At 43.5% G+C, this 14,503-nt stretch overlaps 1 protein-coding gene across 2 annotated transcripts in view; it reads right to left on the bottom strand.

The window, feature by feature from the left end:
* Positions 1–12,141, bottom strand: part of LOC109881295 (MOB kinase activator 3B) — a 49,519-nt gene extending 37,378 nt beyond the window's left edge. For both annotated transcript variants that reach the window (XR_004205036.1, XM_020473454.2), the window contains exon 1: positions 12,018–12,141. Coding sequence is in view for 1 of the 2 variants with exons in the window: in XM_020473454.2 (XP_020329043.2) it covers positions 12,018–12,042 (25 nt within the window). In the remaining variant the exon portion in view is untranslated. The remainder of the gene's footprint in view (positions 1–12,017) is intronic.
* Between the last annotated feature and the right edge of the window lie 2,362 nt (positions 12,142–14,503).

The raw sequence follows: 14,503 nt of genomic DNA, 5'->3' as shown, positions 1-14,503 counted from the left end.
TAAAGTCCCCCCTTATCTCAGCTCGCTGGTCACCATAGCATCTCCCACCTGTAACACACGCTCCAGCAGGTATATCTCTCTAGTCACCCCCAAAACCAATTCTTTCTTTGGCCGCCTCTCCTTCCAGTTCTCTGCTGCCAATGACTGGAACGAACTACAAAAATCTCTGAAACTGGAAACACTTATCTCCCTCACTAGCTTTAAGCACCAACTGTCAGAGCAGCTCACAGATTACTGCACCTGTACATAGCCCACCTATAATTTAGCCCAAACAACTACCTCTTTCCCAACTGTATTTAATTTTAATTTATTTATTTATTTTGCCCATTATTTTTTTATTTCTACTTTGCACATTCTTCCATTGCAAAACTACCATTCCAGTATTTTACTTGCTATATTGTATTTACTTTGCCATCTTGGCCTTTTTTTGCCTTTACCTCCCTTCTCACCTCATTTGCTCACATTGTATATAGACTTGTTTATACTGCATTATTGACTGTATGTTTGTTTTTACTCCATGTGTAACTCTGTGTCGTTTTATCTGTCGAACTGCTTTGCTTTATCTTGGCCAGGTCGCAATTGTAAATGAGAACTTGTTCTCAACTTGCCTACCTGGTTAAATAAAGGTAAAATAAATAAAAAATAAATAAATAAATAAAAATGACTGTAGAGTCAGAGTCTGTTCATTCCTTAATGATTGTGGAGTCAGTCTGTTCATTCCTTAATGACTGTGGAGTCAGCCTGTTCATTCCTTAATGACTGTGGAGTCAGAGTCTGTTCCTTCCTTAATGACTGTGGAGTCAGAGTCTGTTCATTCCTTAATGACTGTGGAGTCAGTCTGTTCATTCCTTAATGACTGTAGAGTCAGAGTCTGTTCATTCCTTAATGATTGTGGAGTCAGTCTGTTCATTCCTTAATGACTGTGGAGTCAGTCTGTTCATTCCTTAATGACTGTGGAGTCAGTCTGTTCATTCCTTAATGATTGTGGAGTCAGTCTGTTCATTCCTTAATGACTGTGGAGTCAGAGTCTGTTCATTCCTTAATGACTGTGTCTGTTCATTCCTAAATGCCCGTGGAGTCAGAGCCTGTTCATTCCTTAATGACTGTAGAGTCAGAGTCTGTTCATTCCTTAATGATTGTGGAGTCAGTCTGTTCATTCCTTAATGACTGTGGAGTCAGAGTCTGTTCATTCCTTAATGACTGTGGAGTCAGTCTGTTCATTCCTTAATGACTGTGGAGTCAGAGTCTGTTCATTCCTTAATGACTGTGGAGTCAGAGTCTGTTCATTCCTTAATTACTGTGGAGTCAGTCTGTTCATTCCTTAATGACTGTAGAGTCATAGTCTGTTCATTCCTTAATGACCGTGGAGTCAGAGCCTGTTCATTCCTTAATGACTGTGGAGTCAGTCTGTTCATTCCTTAATGAGTCAGAGTCTGTTCATTCCTTAATGACTGTGGAGTCAGAGTCTGTTCATTCCTTAATGACTGTGGAGTCAGAGTCTGTTCATTCCTTAATGACTGTGGAGTCAGAGTCTGTTCATTCCTTAATGACTGTGGTGGGGATGCTGTTATGGGTTTATGGTCTACACGTGGTCTGTGGTTGTGACGCCGGTTGGACTTACTGCCAAATTCTCTAAAATGACGTTGGAGGCGGGTTATGGTAGAGAAATTAACATTCAATTATATGGCAACAGCTCTGGTGGACATTCCTGCAGTCCCCAGTACAAGGTGCACCTGTGTAATGATCATGCTGTTTAATCAACTTCTTGATATGCCACACCTGTCAGGTGAATGGATTATCTTGGCTAAGGATAAATGCTCACTGATTTCTGAACAACATTTTAGAGAAATAAGCTTTTTGTGCTGATGAAAAATTTCTGGGATTTCAGCTCATGAAACATCGGACCAACACTTAACATGTTGCGTTTATATTTTTGTTCAGTATAGAACCAGATAACGCCATCGTCAGAATGTAACTGTCTCAAAGAGAGAACAAACATTAGAATCAAAGGCATATGGTAAACGCTTCATGTTCAATATTTGAATGCTTAATTTAGAGTTAAATATTTGTGATCGTAGCTAAGTGTTCTCTGATCTGGATATTTCTCTTTCAATTACATGTTAAACCTGCTAGTCTACACACATGTTAAACCTGCTAGAGTAGTCTACACACATGTTAAACCTGCTAGTCTACACACGTGTTAAACCTGCTAGAGTCTACACACGTGTTAAACCTGCTAGAGTCTACACACGTGTTAAACCTGCTAGAGTCTACACACATGTTAAACCTGCTAGAGTCTACACACATGTTAAACCTGCTAGAGTCTACACACGTGTTAAACCTGCTAGAGTAGTCTACACACATGTTAAACCTGCTAGTCTACACACGTGTTAAACCTGCTAGAGTCTACACACATGTTAAACCTGCTAGAGTCTACACACGTGTTAAACCTGCTAGAGTCTACACACATGTTAAACCTGCTAGAGTCTACACACATGTTAAACCTGCTAGAGTAGTCTACACACATGTTAAACCTGCTAGTCTACACACGTGTTAAACCTGCTAGAGTCTACACACGTGTTAAACCTGCTAGTCTACACACGTGTTAAACCTGCTAGAGTCTACACACGTGTTAAACCTGCTAGAGTCTACACACGTGTTAAACCTGCTAGAGTCTACACACATGTTAAACCTGCTAGTCTACACACGTGTTAAACCTGCTAGAGTCTACACACACGTTAAACCTGCTAGAGTCTACACATGTGTTAAACCTGCTAGAGTCTACACACGTGTTAAACCTGCTATAGTCTACACACGTGTTAAACCTGCTAGAGTCTACACACGTGTTAAACCTGCTAAAGTCTACACACACGTTAAACCTGCTAGAGTCTACACACGTTTTAAACCTGCTAGAGTCTACACACACGTTAAACCTGCTAGAGTCTACACACGTTAAACCTGCTAGAGTCTACACACACGTTAAACCTGCTAGAGTCTACACACACGTTAAACCTGCTAGTCTACACACATGTTAAACCTGCTAGAGTCTACACACACGTTAAACCTGCTAGAGTCTACACACACGTTAAACCTGCTAGAGTCTACACACACGTTAAACCTGCTAGAGTCTACACACATGTTAAACCTGCTAGAGTCTACACACATGTTAAACCTGCTAGTCTACACACATGTTAAACCTGCTAGAGTCTACACACGTTAAACCTGCTAGAGTCTACACATATGTTAAACCTGCTAGGGTCTACACACATGTTAAACCTGCTAGAGTCTACACATATGTTAAACCTGCTTGAGTCTACACACGTTAAACCTGCTAGTCTACACACATGTTAAACCTGCTAGAGTCTACACACGTTAAACCTGCTAGAGTCTACACACGTTAAACCTGCTAGAGTCTACACACGTTAAACCTGCTAGAGTCTACACACGTTAAACCTGCTAGAGTCTACACACGTTAAACCTGCTAGAGTCTACACACGTTAAACCTGCTACAGTCTACACACGTTAAACCTGCTAGAGTCTACACACGTTAAACCTGCTAGAGTCTACACACGTTAAACCTGCTAGAGTCTACACACGTTAAACCTGCTAGAGTCTACACACATTAAACCTGCTAGAGTCTACACACGTTAAACCTGCTAGAGTCTACACACGTTAAACCTGCTAGAGTCTACACACATGTTAAACCTGCTAGTCTACACACATGTTAAACCTGCTAGAGTCTACACACGTTAAACCTGCTAGAGTCTACACACATGTTAAACCTGCTAGTCTACACACATGTTAAACCTGCTAGAGTCTACACACGTTAAACCTGCTAGAGTCTACACACATGTTAAACCTGATAGAGTCTACACACACGTTAAACCTGCTAGAGTCTACACACACGTTAAACCTGCTAGAGTCTACACACACGTTAAACCTGCTAGAGTCTACACACGTTAAACCTGCTAGAGTCTACACACGTTAAACCTGCTAGAGTATTTTGGGAAATGGGAGAACATATAGAACTGGAGGTAATACTGATGATGATGATGATGATGATGATGATGATGATGTTGTAGTAAAACACTAAACCACAGGGGTAGTGCCTCTACATAGCGCTGCGTGAACGATGATTAAACTCCCGGTCTCTCTGGATCTAGACCTGTGATTGGTCCAACTGAAAAGTCCAGGGCAGTGACCGTGGATTACTGTGAGGATTATTAACAATGAAATCTTCATTTGTAGCTCTTTAATTCACACCGGTGTCATCATGCATTCCACTGGGGACTGGCTGTATCAGCACTCAGTCCGGTTGTTGTCCTTCCACTGTCTCAGATCACGACAACGATAAGTCCTCAGCAAACAACAGACAGGGTTTAGAACATCCTAATGTATTGCAATCCATCTGGTCTCTATTGAAATTATGGAAGGAATCCACACATGATTTTTATGAGCTTTTCTCACAGATTACAGTTTGCTTTGTAGATAGCGAAGATTACATCTGCAAGTGTGTTGAAAAGGCCTGGCAAGTAAACAATTCCATGTATACTAAAGAACATTATCCTGCACTGATAAAGGCTCTTAAAGGGTTCTGCCTGAGCTCTTAAGGGCCCCTCTACGCAACAGATCCTCAACACGGTCCGTAGCACTGTGTGAATAGACGGTGAAATCACTGTGGAGAGCCCTTTAAGTTTTCTTGGAGAACTCTGGCCCGATAAAGACTATTTGAGTGTGGGGTTCCTGACGTGGCATCTACGGTTCTTCAGAATTCAAAAAGTTTGATTCAAGGATTTTTCTGTATTTTTCAAAACTGTTTTCTACATTGTATAAAAATAGTGAAGACATCAAAACAAGCGCTATGATAAAACTGGCTCTCATGAGGACCCCCACAGGAAAGGAAGACCCAGAGTTACCTCTGATGCAGAGGATAAGTTCATTAAAGTTACCAACCTACAAAAAAATGCACCCCAAATAAATGCTTCACAGAGTTCAAGTAACAGACACATCTCAACATCAACTGTTCAGGGGAGACTGTGTGAATCAGGCCTTCATGGTTGAATTGCTGCAAAGAAACCATTACAAAAGGTCAACAATAATAAGAAGAGACTTGCTTGGGCCAAGAAACACGAACAATGGACATTAAACCGGTGGAAATTTGTCCTTCGTTCTGATAAGTTCCAACCGCCATGTAGCAGTGGGGCGGCAAGGTAGCCTAGTGGATAGAGCGTTGAACTTGTAACCGGAAGGTTGCAAGTTCAAACCCCCCAGCTGACAAGGTACAAATCTGTCGTTCTGCCCCTGAACAGGCAGTTAACCCACTGTTCCTAGGCCGTCATTGAAAATAAGAATTAGTTCTTATATGACTTGCCTAGTTAAATAAAGGTCAAATCATTATTTTATTTTTTAAATGTCTTTGTGAGAAGTAGAGTAGGTGAACGGATTATCTCCGCATGTGTGGTTCCCACCGTGAAGCATGGAGGAGGAGGTGTGATGGTGTGGGGGTGCTTTGCTGGTACCCCACTGTGTGCAGCTCACCCTGCACTAACATAAATAACATTAGCATATCTACTTCTGCTAAGCCTCCCAGTAAAGCAATGAAAATAAGCAAGCATCCCAGAAAAAGGCTCAAAATAGCCCACGTTATAACATATGTAGCTTAAGAAACAAGGTTCATGAAATTAATAACTTGCAGGTAACAGATATATTCATATTTGGAATATCACTGAAACTCAGTTAATACCTTTACAGGCAACATCCGCATCGAGCTAAAGGCTAGAGCTGCTGCGTTCAAGTAGCGGGACAGAGGTGCTTTCAAGGAGCGGCGGGTAGCCTAGTGGTTAGAGTGTAGAGGCGGCAGGTAGCCTAGTGGTTAGAGCGTAGAGGGGGCAGGGTAGCCTAGTGGTTAGAGTGTAGAGGCGGCAGGTAGCCTAGTGGTTAGAGCGTAGAGGTGGCAGGTAGCCTAGTGGTTAGAGTGTAGAGGCGACAGGTAGCCTAGTGGTTAGAGTGTAGAGGCGGCAGGTAGCCTAGTGGTTAGAGTGTAGAGGCGGCAGGTAGCCTAGTGGTTAGAGTGTAGAGGCGGCAGGTAGCCTAGTGGTTAGAGTGTAGAGGTGGCAGGTAGCCTAGTGGTTAGAGTGTAGAGGCGGCAGGTAGCCTAGTGGTTAGAGTGTAGAGGAGGCAGGTAGCCTAGTGGTTAGAGTGTAGAGGCGGCAGGTAGCCTAGTGGTTAGAGTGTAGAGGAGGCAGGTAGCCTAGTGGTTAGAGTGTAGAGGCGGCAGGTAGCCTAGTGGTTAGAGTGTAGAGGCGGCAGGTAGCTTAGTGGTTAGAGTGTAGAGGAGGCGGGTAGCCTAGTGGTTAGAGCGTTGGGCCAGTAACCGAAAGGTTGCTAGATCAAATCCCCGAGCTGACAAGTTAAAAATCTCTCGTTCTGCCGCTGAACAAGGCAGTTCAACAACCCATATTCTGGCCAAAAACTGACAAATGTAACTAAAGCTGGGAATTTCAATATAATCAAACTAGCAACAGAAATGATCAAAAGTCAATCATAACGTGACTAATAGGTTAGAGTATCTATTTACGTTAGCTAGGGCGCTAGCTGCTAGGAGGAAGTTGTGTCATTGGAGGAGTGGGTGATTTGTTATCCCTCATATCGTTTTTCGGTGACTATACACAGCTAGTGATGCAGGTGTCATTTGGTTAGCTAGACATGTGAATCGCTTCGCTAGCTAGCTATGCTGAGCTTGAACGACTGTTATCCAGTTAGCATATCTCTTCCATTTGCAAATCCACTCTGGCTGTCTCCATCAGATCCTCCTCTCCACCCTCTCAGGGCTGGGCCTGAGACGCCGAGCCCTGAGAGGGTGGAGAGGAGGATCTGATAGAGCCTGAGACGCCCAGCCCTGAGAGGGTGGAGAGGAGGATCTGATGGTTCTGTGTCGAAGGCAGCAGATAGATCTAGGAGGATGAGAACAGAGGAGAGAGAGAGTCAGCTTTGGCAGAGAGATGAAGAGCAGTCTCGGTTGAGTGACCCGTCTTGAAGCCTGACTGGTTAGGGTCAAGAAGACCATTCTGAGAGAGATAGCGAGAGAGTTGATCAGAGACGCCACGTAAAAAAAAATCTAGTTATTGACGTCAGAGGAGTCGAGTGTTGGTTTCTCTTGAGGAGGGGAGCGACTCGGGCCATTTTGAAGTCAGAGGGGATGCAGAAAGTAGTCAGGGATGAGTTGATGAGGGCAGTGAGGAATGTCAGAAGGTCTCCAGAGATGGTCTGGAGAAGGGAGGAGGGCAATGGCTATAAAGAGAAGCCAAAAGGTTTTTGAAGAGAAGCTATAAACATTCCAGGACAATGCCTGTTGGGGCTCCCTACACTCTACCAAAAGGGTTATTCAGCTGTCCCCATTGAAGAACCCTTTTTGGTTGCAGGTAAAACCTTTTTTGGTTCCAGATAGAACCCTTTTGGCTCCAGGTAGAACCATTTTGGGTTCCATGTAGAGCCCTCTGTGGAAAGGGTTCTACATGGTACCCAAAACAGTTATACTTGGAACCAAAATGGTTCTACCTGGAACCAACAAGGATTTTTCAAAGGGTTCTCTCCTATGGGGACAGTCAAAGATCCCTTTTAGGTTCTAGATAGCACCTCTTTTTTCTCAAAGTGTAGCAGTGGCCTGCTGGTCGGGAGGGACAGCTCTGTGTTTGAATGAGACAGGTCTGTTTGAGGTACTCAAGATGGGATAGAGAGCAACATAAAGCCATGTCATCCTCTTCACTGGAATGTGCTTTCAACATCCACCGACCAGTGTTGGATGACTGACTTTCAGATAAGCAACACCCTCATTCACTCTTAACCACAATGTACCCCACCCTCACTCAACATCAGGCACGTCAACATCTATCCCACCCTCACTCAACATCAGGCACGTCAACATCTACCCCACCCTCACTCAACATCAGGCACATCAACATCTACCCCACCCTCACTCAACATCAGGCACGTCAACATCTACCCCACCCTCACTCAACATCAGGCACGTCAACATCTATCCCACCCTCACTCAACATCAGGCACGTCAACATCTATCCCACCCTCACTCAACATCAGGCACGTCAACATCTATCCCACCCTCACTCAACATCAGGCACGTCAACAACATCTATCCCAACCTCACTCAACATCAGGCACGTCAACAACATCTATCACACCCTCACTCAACATCAGGCACGTCAACATCTACCCCACCCTCACTCAACATCAGGCACGTCAACATCTATCCCACCCTCACTCAACATCAGGCACGTCAACATCTATCCCACCCTCACTCAACATCAGGCACGTCAACAACATCTATCCCAACCTCACTCAACATCAGGCACGTCAACAACATCTATCACACCCTCACTCAACATCAGGCACGTCAACATCTACCCCACCCTCACTCAACATCAGGCACGTCAACAACATCTATCCCAACCTCACTCAACATCAGGCACGTCAACAACATCTATCACACCCTCACTCAACATCAGGCACGTCAACAACATCTATCCCAACCTCACTCAACATCAGGCACGTCAACAACATCTATCACACCCTCACTCAACATCAGGCACGTCAACATCTACCCCACCCTCACTCAACATCAGGCACGTCAACAACATCTATCCCAACCTCACTCAACATCAGGCACGTCAACAACATCTATCACACCCTCACTCAACATCAGGCACGTCAACAACATCTATCCCAACCTCACTCAACATCAGGCACGTCAACAACATCTATCCCACCCTCACTCAACATCAGGCACGTCAACAACATCTACCCCACCCTCACTCAACATCAGGCACGTCAACAACATCTATCCAACAACGTTTTTCAAAAGGAAAGTAAGCTGAAGAGCTACACTTTTGTCGGTGCACAAAAATGACTATGGGTTGAATGATATGTTGTCCCTCTCTGTGCTGTTGTTGAGATGGGTTGAGTGATGGTTGCTGTGGTGCCCAAGGTTAGACACAGTTCCCCCTATACTACAGTATATGCCACGGACCAGAATATTGTCCAGCTGTGTCAGATGACAGTGTGTCTTTAATGCTTTACAGTGCTTAGGGCTTTTGCCTACATATCCAGATGTCACTCCTAAAAGCTGGGTGTAGGACCATTAAATCTTCCTGTCACAGTAAAGCATTAAAACCTACTCTGTCCCGGTCATACATGTCTTGTATATGAGCAGAGCGGAGAGCAGCGTTAAAAGTGTGAGTCAAAACTCATCGAGCCACGTGCTTCCTCAAAACAACTGACGTACCATGCATCAAGCTCTGCCACGGTACCCAGGGGAGGACTTCTAGAGCATGTAGCTAGTTCGAAAAGGGGAATACAAGGTCAAAGTGTGTTGCAAAGTAGGTTAACTGGTCTACTGTGTCCTAGTCATTAATGACTCATAGCAATGGTATAGCACCCATTATGACTCATAGCAATGCTATAGCACCCAGTATGACTCATATCAATGTTATAGCACCCATTATGACTCATAGAGGTGTTATAGCACCCATTATGACTCATAGCAATGCTATAGCACCCAGTATGACTCATATCAATGTTATAGCACCCATTATGACTCATAGAGGTGTTATAGCACCCATTATGACTCATAGCAATGCTATAGCACCCAGTATGACTCATAGCAAGGTTATAGCACCCATTATGACTCATGGCAATGTTATAGCACCCATTATGACTCATAGCAATGGTATAGCACCCAGTATGACTTGTAGAGGAGTTATAGCACCCATTATGACTTGTAGAGGAGTTATAGCACCCATTAAGAATTGTAGAGGAGTTATAGCACCCAGTATGACTTGTAGAGGAGTTATAGCACCCATGATGACTCATAGAGGTGTTATAGCACCCATTATGCATATCTTTTAAATAACTCTAACAAAGATGTGAGAGTGTCTGATATAAGCTTGAATCAGTCATATATATACACACCACACTATAGAGTCCATGTTGAGTCCATCTCTATAACCATGTAACTGGCTCTTTTAATTAACCTTTATTTAACTGGGCAAGTCAGTTAAGAACACATTCTTATTTTCGATGACAGCCTAGGAACGGTGGGTTAACTGCCTTGTTCAGGGGCAGAACGACAGATTTTTACCTTGTCAGCTCGGGGGTTTGATCTTGCAACCTTTCGGGTTACTGGCCCAACACTCTAACCGCTAGGCTACGTCCCTCTGTGCTTGGCACTTCTGAAACCAATCCGTTCTCACACATTCCTTTCCCCTGAGACCTTCAACACACAACTTATTCTAACAAATCACTGTTAAAGTGGAATACAAGGTAGGTCTAGTCACTGTAGTGACCAGGTTTTGTCTCACTTTGGCATTTATACACCTTTGCACATTATCAGTAAGTTACTCTCTGAACTGCAGGTACTTTCAGATAGTGGTGTTTTTTCAGGGGAGGAGAGTCTAGGTGTTTTCCATGTCTGATCTGGAAATGCAACAGAAGGGGATTTTCCAGTCCTGTATATATCGTTGAATATGTGGCGAAAATGAAAGAACAAACGTGCCAATGCAACACGTGAAAGGCAGGAAACGGCAGAGAAAGAGAGAATAGCCTGCCGAATATGAGTGATCTGACACTGATGCCCGTTCTTCCCCATAGGGCATCAGTTAGGGAGGAGAACGACGAGTCCATTCACTCATATGCTGCACGCATCCGTCAGGAGCAAGTTAGGAGCACAAACGTGAGCACGTTATGAGCACGTTATGAGCACGTTATGAGCACGTTAGGAGCACGTTAGGAGCACGTTAGGCGCACGTTAGGCGCACGTTAAGAGCACGTTAGGACAGGAGTAGCCCGCTGAAAAACAGCTGATCGCGGAGTATGCTCCAGTGACAATTCCACATGGACAGTTTCAGGTTTTTTCGTTTCAGATTGAAAGAGAAAGTGTTATAATGAGAGTCACGGTACAGAGGAGTTATTACATAACAGAACTTTGAAACGGTAAAGCAACAATGACAGCAGGCCGAGAGCAACATGAGTTAGTCAGCAGCTTTATACACGTCAGGGGGGTACACAGTAGAGAGGGAGGTACAACAGTACACTGATATGTCTATCCGTAAGAGTAGTAAACTCTACCAACGGGAGGGACTATACATGGATATCCACTCCATCTCTAACTAACCCACAAGCTACTTATTCTTAGGCACGAGGGAACAAACCAGAGGGACACAATTCTAATTCTTAATTGAAACTAAATTATATATACTGTATAAATTGGTCAATGAGAGCACTGAGCATGTAGCCTGGTTTATACTGTGCATGTAGGAATCATTCAATCCCTCTTTCTATCCGTAGTCAGGAGGCAGTCATTTATTGTTTTCATCCATTGTCATTATACTCCATGTGCTCAATAGTCTGAATTAGTGGTCCTTTGTGACCAGTAGGCTACTACCATTATTGTACATCGACGTAATTAAACCTGTACGCACTGAAACATGTGACTTTATTTCAGAGTAGGTTGAACATTCATTTGAAGAAAGAAAAAAGGCACTGTGTATTAATTTCAACAGAACAGAGTCAACACAGGCTTGAATAACAGGCTACTAGAAAAGTACAGTTGTTCAAATTCATAGGGTAATATTATTATCAGATTTAGGCACTGTTCTTTCTCGAGATTGGATACTCCAGAAAATGAGAAGGGAAAAATATTTAGAAAAATATTTAGGCTACTGAAAGGCGAAAATTACATTAAAGCAAACTCGCAAATGTATGAATAAATCGAGGAGAATGCATAATGAAATGTAACACATTCATTCTACTCAAATCGTGAACAGCTATTGAACGTTGAAACGTTGTAACATCAAAGGGCCGAAACTTTGGTTGAAACAAGCAACGCAACAAAGTAACGTTATACTTGGATGACCAGAGTACAACTGCATTCATTCAATACCCTTTAAAGTGCTATTTAAAAACATAAAACATGCTTTATATATTTTTGCGCGTATCGTCCTTACCTGAACATTTGCTAAATCCAACCATATGCTCTCCGGCCGTGGTTCGACTACAGTTCCCAACACACAAATGTATCCCGCTCGTGCTTCCCACAGCCAGGGAGGAAAACCCGTGTGGAATAACACGAACCAATAGCAACGCTTTGAGGAGGAGCGCGTGAAGGCCACTGGATACAAACCCAGGTTGCGTTTACAATAAGTGAGGAAAGCCAAACAGGTTACTCGTTTACATTTATAAGTTGAATTGCAATATCGGCTGTTAGAAAAAATAAATAAGTGAATTTATTACAGTTTAACAACCACGGGATGAAAAAGGGTCTTGTTACAAACTAATTTACATGTCTAATCTACTGTACTTGTGTTTTAACAACAGTGCCATCTCGTGCTGAAACTAGAGAAACACTATTTTACAAAGTCATCTGGTGATGTAAAAAAAATAATTACCTGCACAATATCAGCATGCGTTATATTCTGTGATTTCTTGACATTGGGCACCTCCAGTGCATTGAAACGTTGTCGACCTCCGACCTGTGCGAAGCAGTAATGAGTGATTGGAGGTGCAGAATAGGCTCTTTTTCCCCCCGGTTGCTTCTACATTTTTATTTAGACGTTTTTTGGAAGTACATGCCGGCTGTAATGGGAGTAAATGAAGATAGTTGCTCAGCGAAACTCCATATTTGGTGAGTAACAAACTTGTTTTGACATTGTAACGTTTGCAGAGCTGTCTAATGGGAGTTTTAATCTGAGCTTCCTGGGCGTTTCTTTCCCCCAACGCAGTTAAACCAAAACCACGCCCCTTTATTCAGAGGAGCGTTCTACTACGCTCCCATTGGCTAGCTAGTGATGTCTCACTCACAGGCGATCAGCGCAGAGACAGTGACCTTCCAAGATAAGGATGGAAAGTGTAATTTAACAATTAGCTGCCTGACGTAATGAAGGCCTATTATTATCATGTTTGGTATCATTTGCCCATGTATTTATTTTCAGAGTTTCAATGAGTTGTTCAAATGTGTCAGAGGACTCTGTTGAATTCCCTCCATTAAAGGTCAGCTAAGTGAACCTAGGCTACTTAATAATGTTACTAGCTCGGTATTTGAAGTTGCTATATTATCATTAGTAGTCTATTATCAGGTAAAAGCATATACTTATTATTCATCATTTCTTAAATATTTATTAGCTAATCATTCAGTCATTCAGTGGTTAGAGCGTTGGACTAGTAACCGAAAGGTTGCAAGTTCAAATCCCCGAGCTGACAAGGTACAAAATCTGTCGTTCTGCCCTTGAACAGGCAGTTAACCCACTGCTCCTAGGCCGTCATTGAAAATAAGAATTTGTTCTTAACTGACTTGCCTAGTAAAATTATTATATATTTTTTTTAATATGCTGTGCTACAGCCATTGAATCTGTCTTTGAGCGTTAAAGGGACGGTAATGGCTAGCTCTGTCTACGATATTATGTTATTATATTTTTCAATCTTGAAATTTCAAGGGCAACTGTTATTAATCAGTGACTGAAATTTCGCACTACATTATCTTCGCTACCGACCGTCCTGTAGGTTTTCACTCCAACCCTGTTCCTGGAGAGCTACCCTCCTGTAGGTTTTAACTCCAACCCTGTTCCTGGAGAGCTACCGTCCTGTAGGTTTTCACTCCAACACCGTTCCCAGAGAGCTACCGACCGTCCTGTAAGTTTTCACTCCAACCCTGTTCCCAGAGAGCTACCGACCGTCCTGTAGGTTTTCACTCCAACCCTGTTCCCAGAGAGCTACCGACCGTCCTGTAGGTTTTCACTCCAACCCTGTTCCCAGAGAGCTACCGACCGTCCTGTAGGTTTTCACTCCAACCCTGTTCCTGGAGAGATACTGTCCTGTAGGTTTTAACTCCAACCCAAATCTAGAACACCTGATGCTAATAATTAGCTGGTTGATAAACTGAATCAGGTTAGTTACAACTGGGGTTTGTAGTATGATCTAAAATAAGGACGCGCGACAATGAGGTTCTAGCTCCAGACTGTTTATTAACCTAACCCTTGCATGTCCTACATAGGTACGGATACCCCCAAGGGACATCCTACTACAGGGTTGATGTAAAACCCTACAGGAGGGTGGCGCTCCAGGAACAGGGTTGGAAAAATTCCCTAGAAAGGCAGGAACCTAGGAAGAAACCTAGAGAGGAACCAGGCTCTGAGGGGTGGCCAGTCCTCTTCTGGCTGTTCCAGGTAGAGAGGAACCAGGCTCTGAGTGGTGGAGATTATAAACCTAGAGAGGAACCAGGCTCTGAGGGGTGGAGATTATAAACCTAGAGAGGAACCGGGCTCTGAGAGGTGGAGATTATAAACCTAGAGAGGAACCAGGCTCTGGGGGGTGGAGATTATAAACCTAGAGAGGAACCAGGCTCTGGGGGGTGGAGATTATAAACCTAGAGAGGAACCAGGCTCTGAGGGGTTGTCAGTCCTCTTCTGGCTGTGCCGGGTGGAGATTATAAACCTAG

Source organism: Oncorhynchus kisutch, linkage group LG23 (genome assembly GCF_002021735.2).
Source record: "Oncorhynchus kisutch isolate 150728-3 linkage group LG23, Okis_V2, whole genome shotgun sequence".
Classification (NCBI taxonomy): domain Eukaryota; kingdom Metazoa; phylum Chordata; class Actinopteri; order Salmoniformes; family Salmonidae; genus Oncorhynchus; species Oncorhynchus kisutch.
This window is presented reverse-complemented; position numbering and strand designations above follow the sequence as displayed.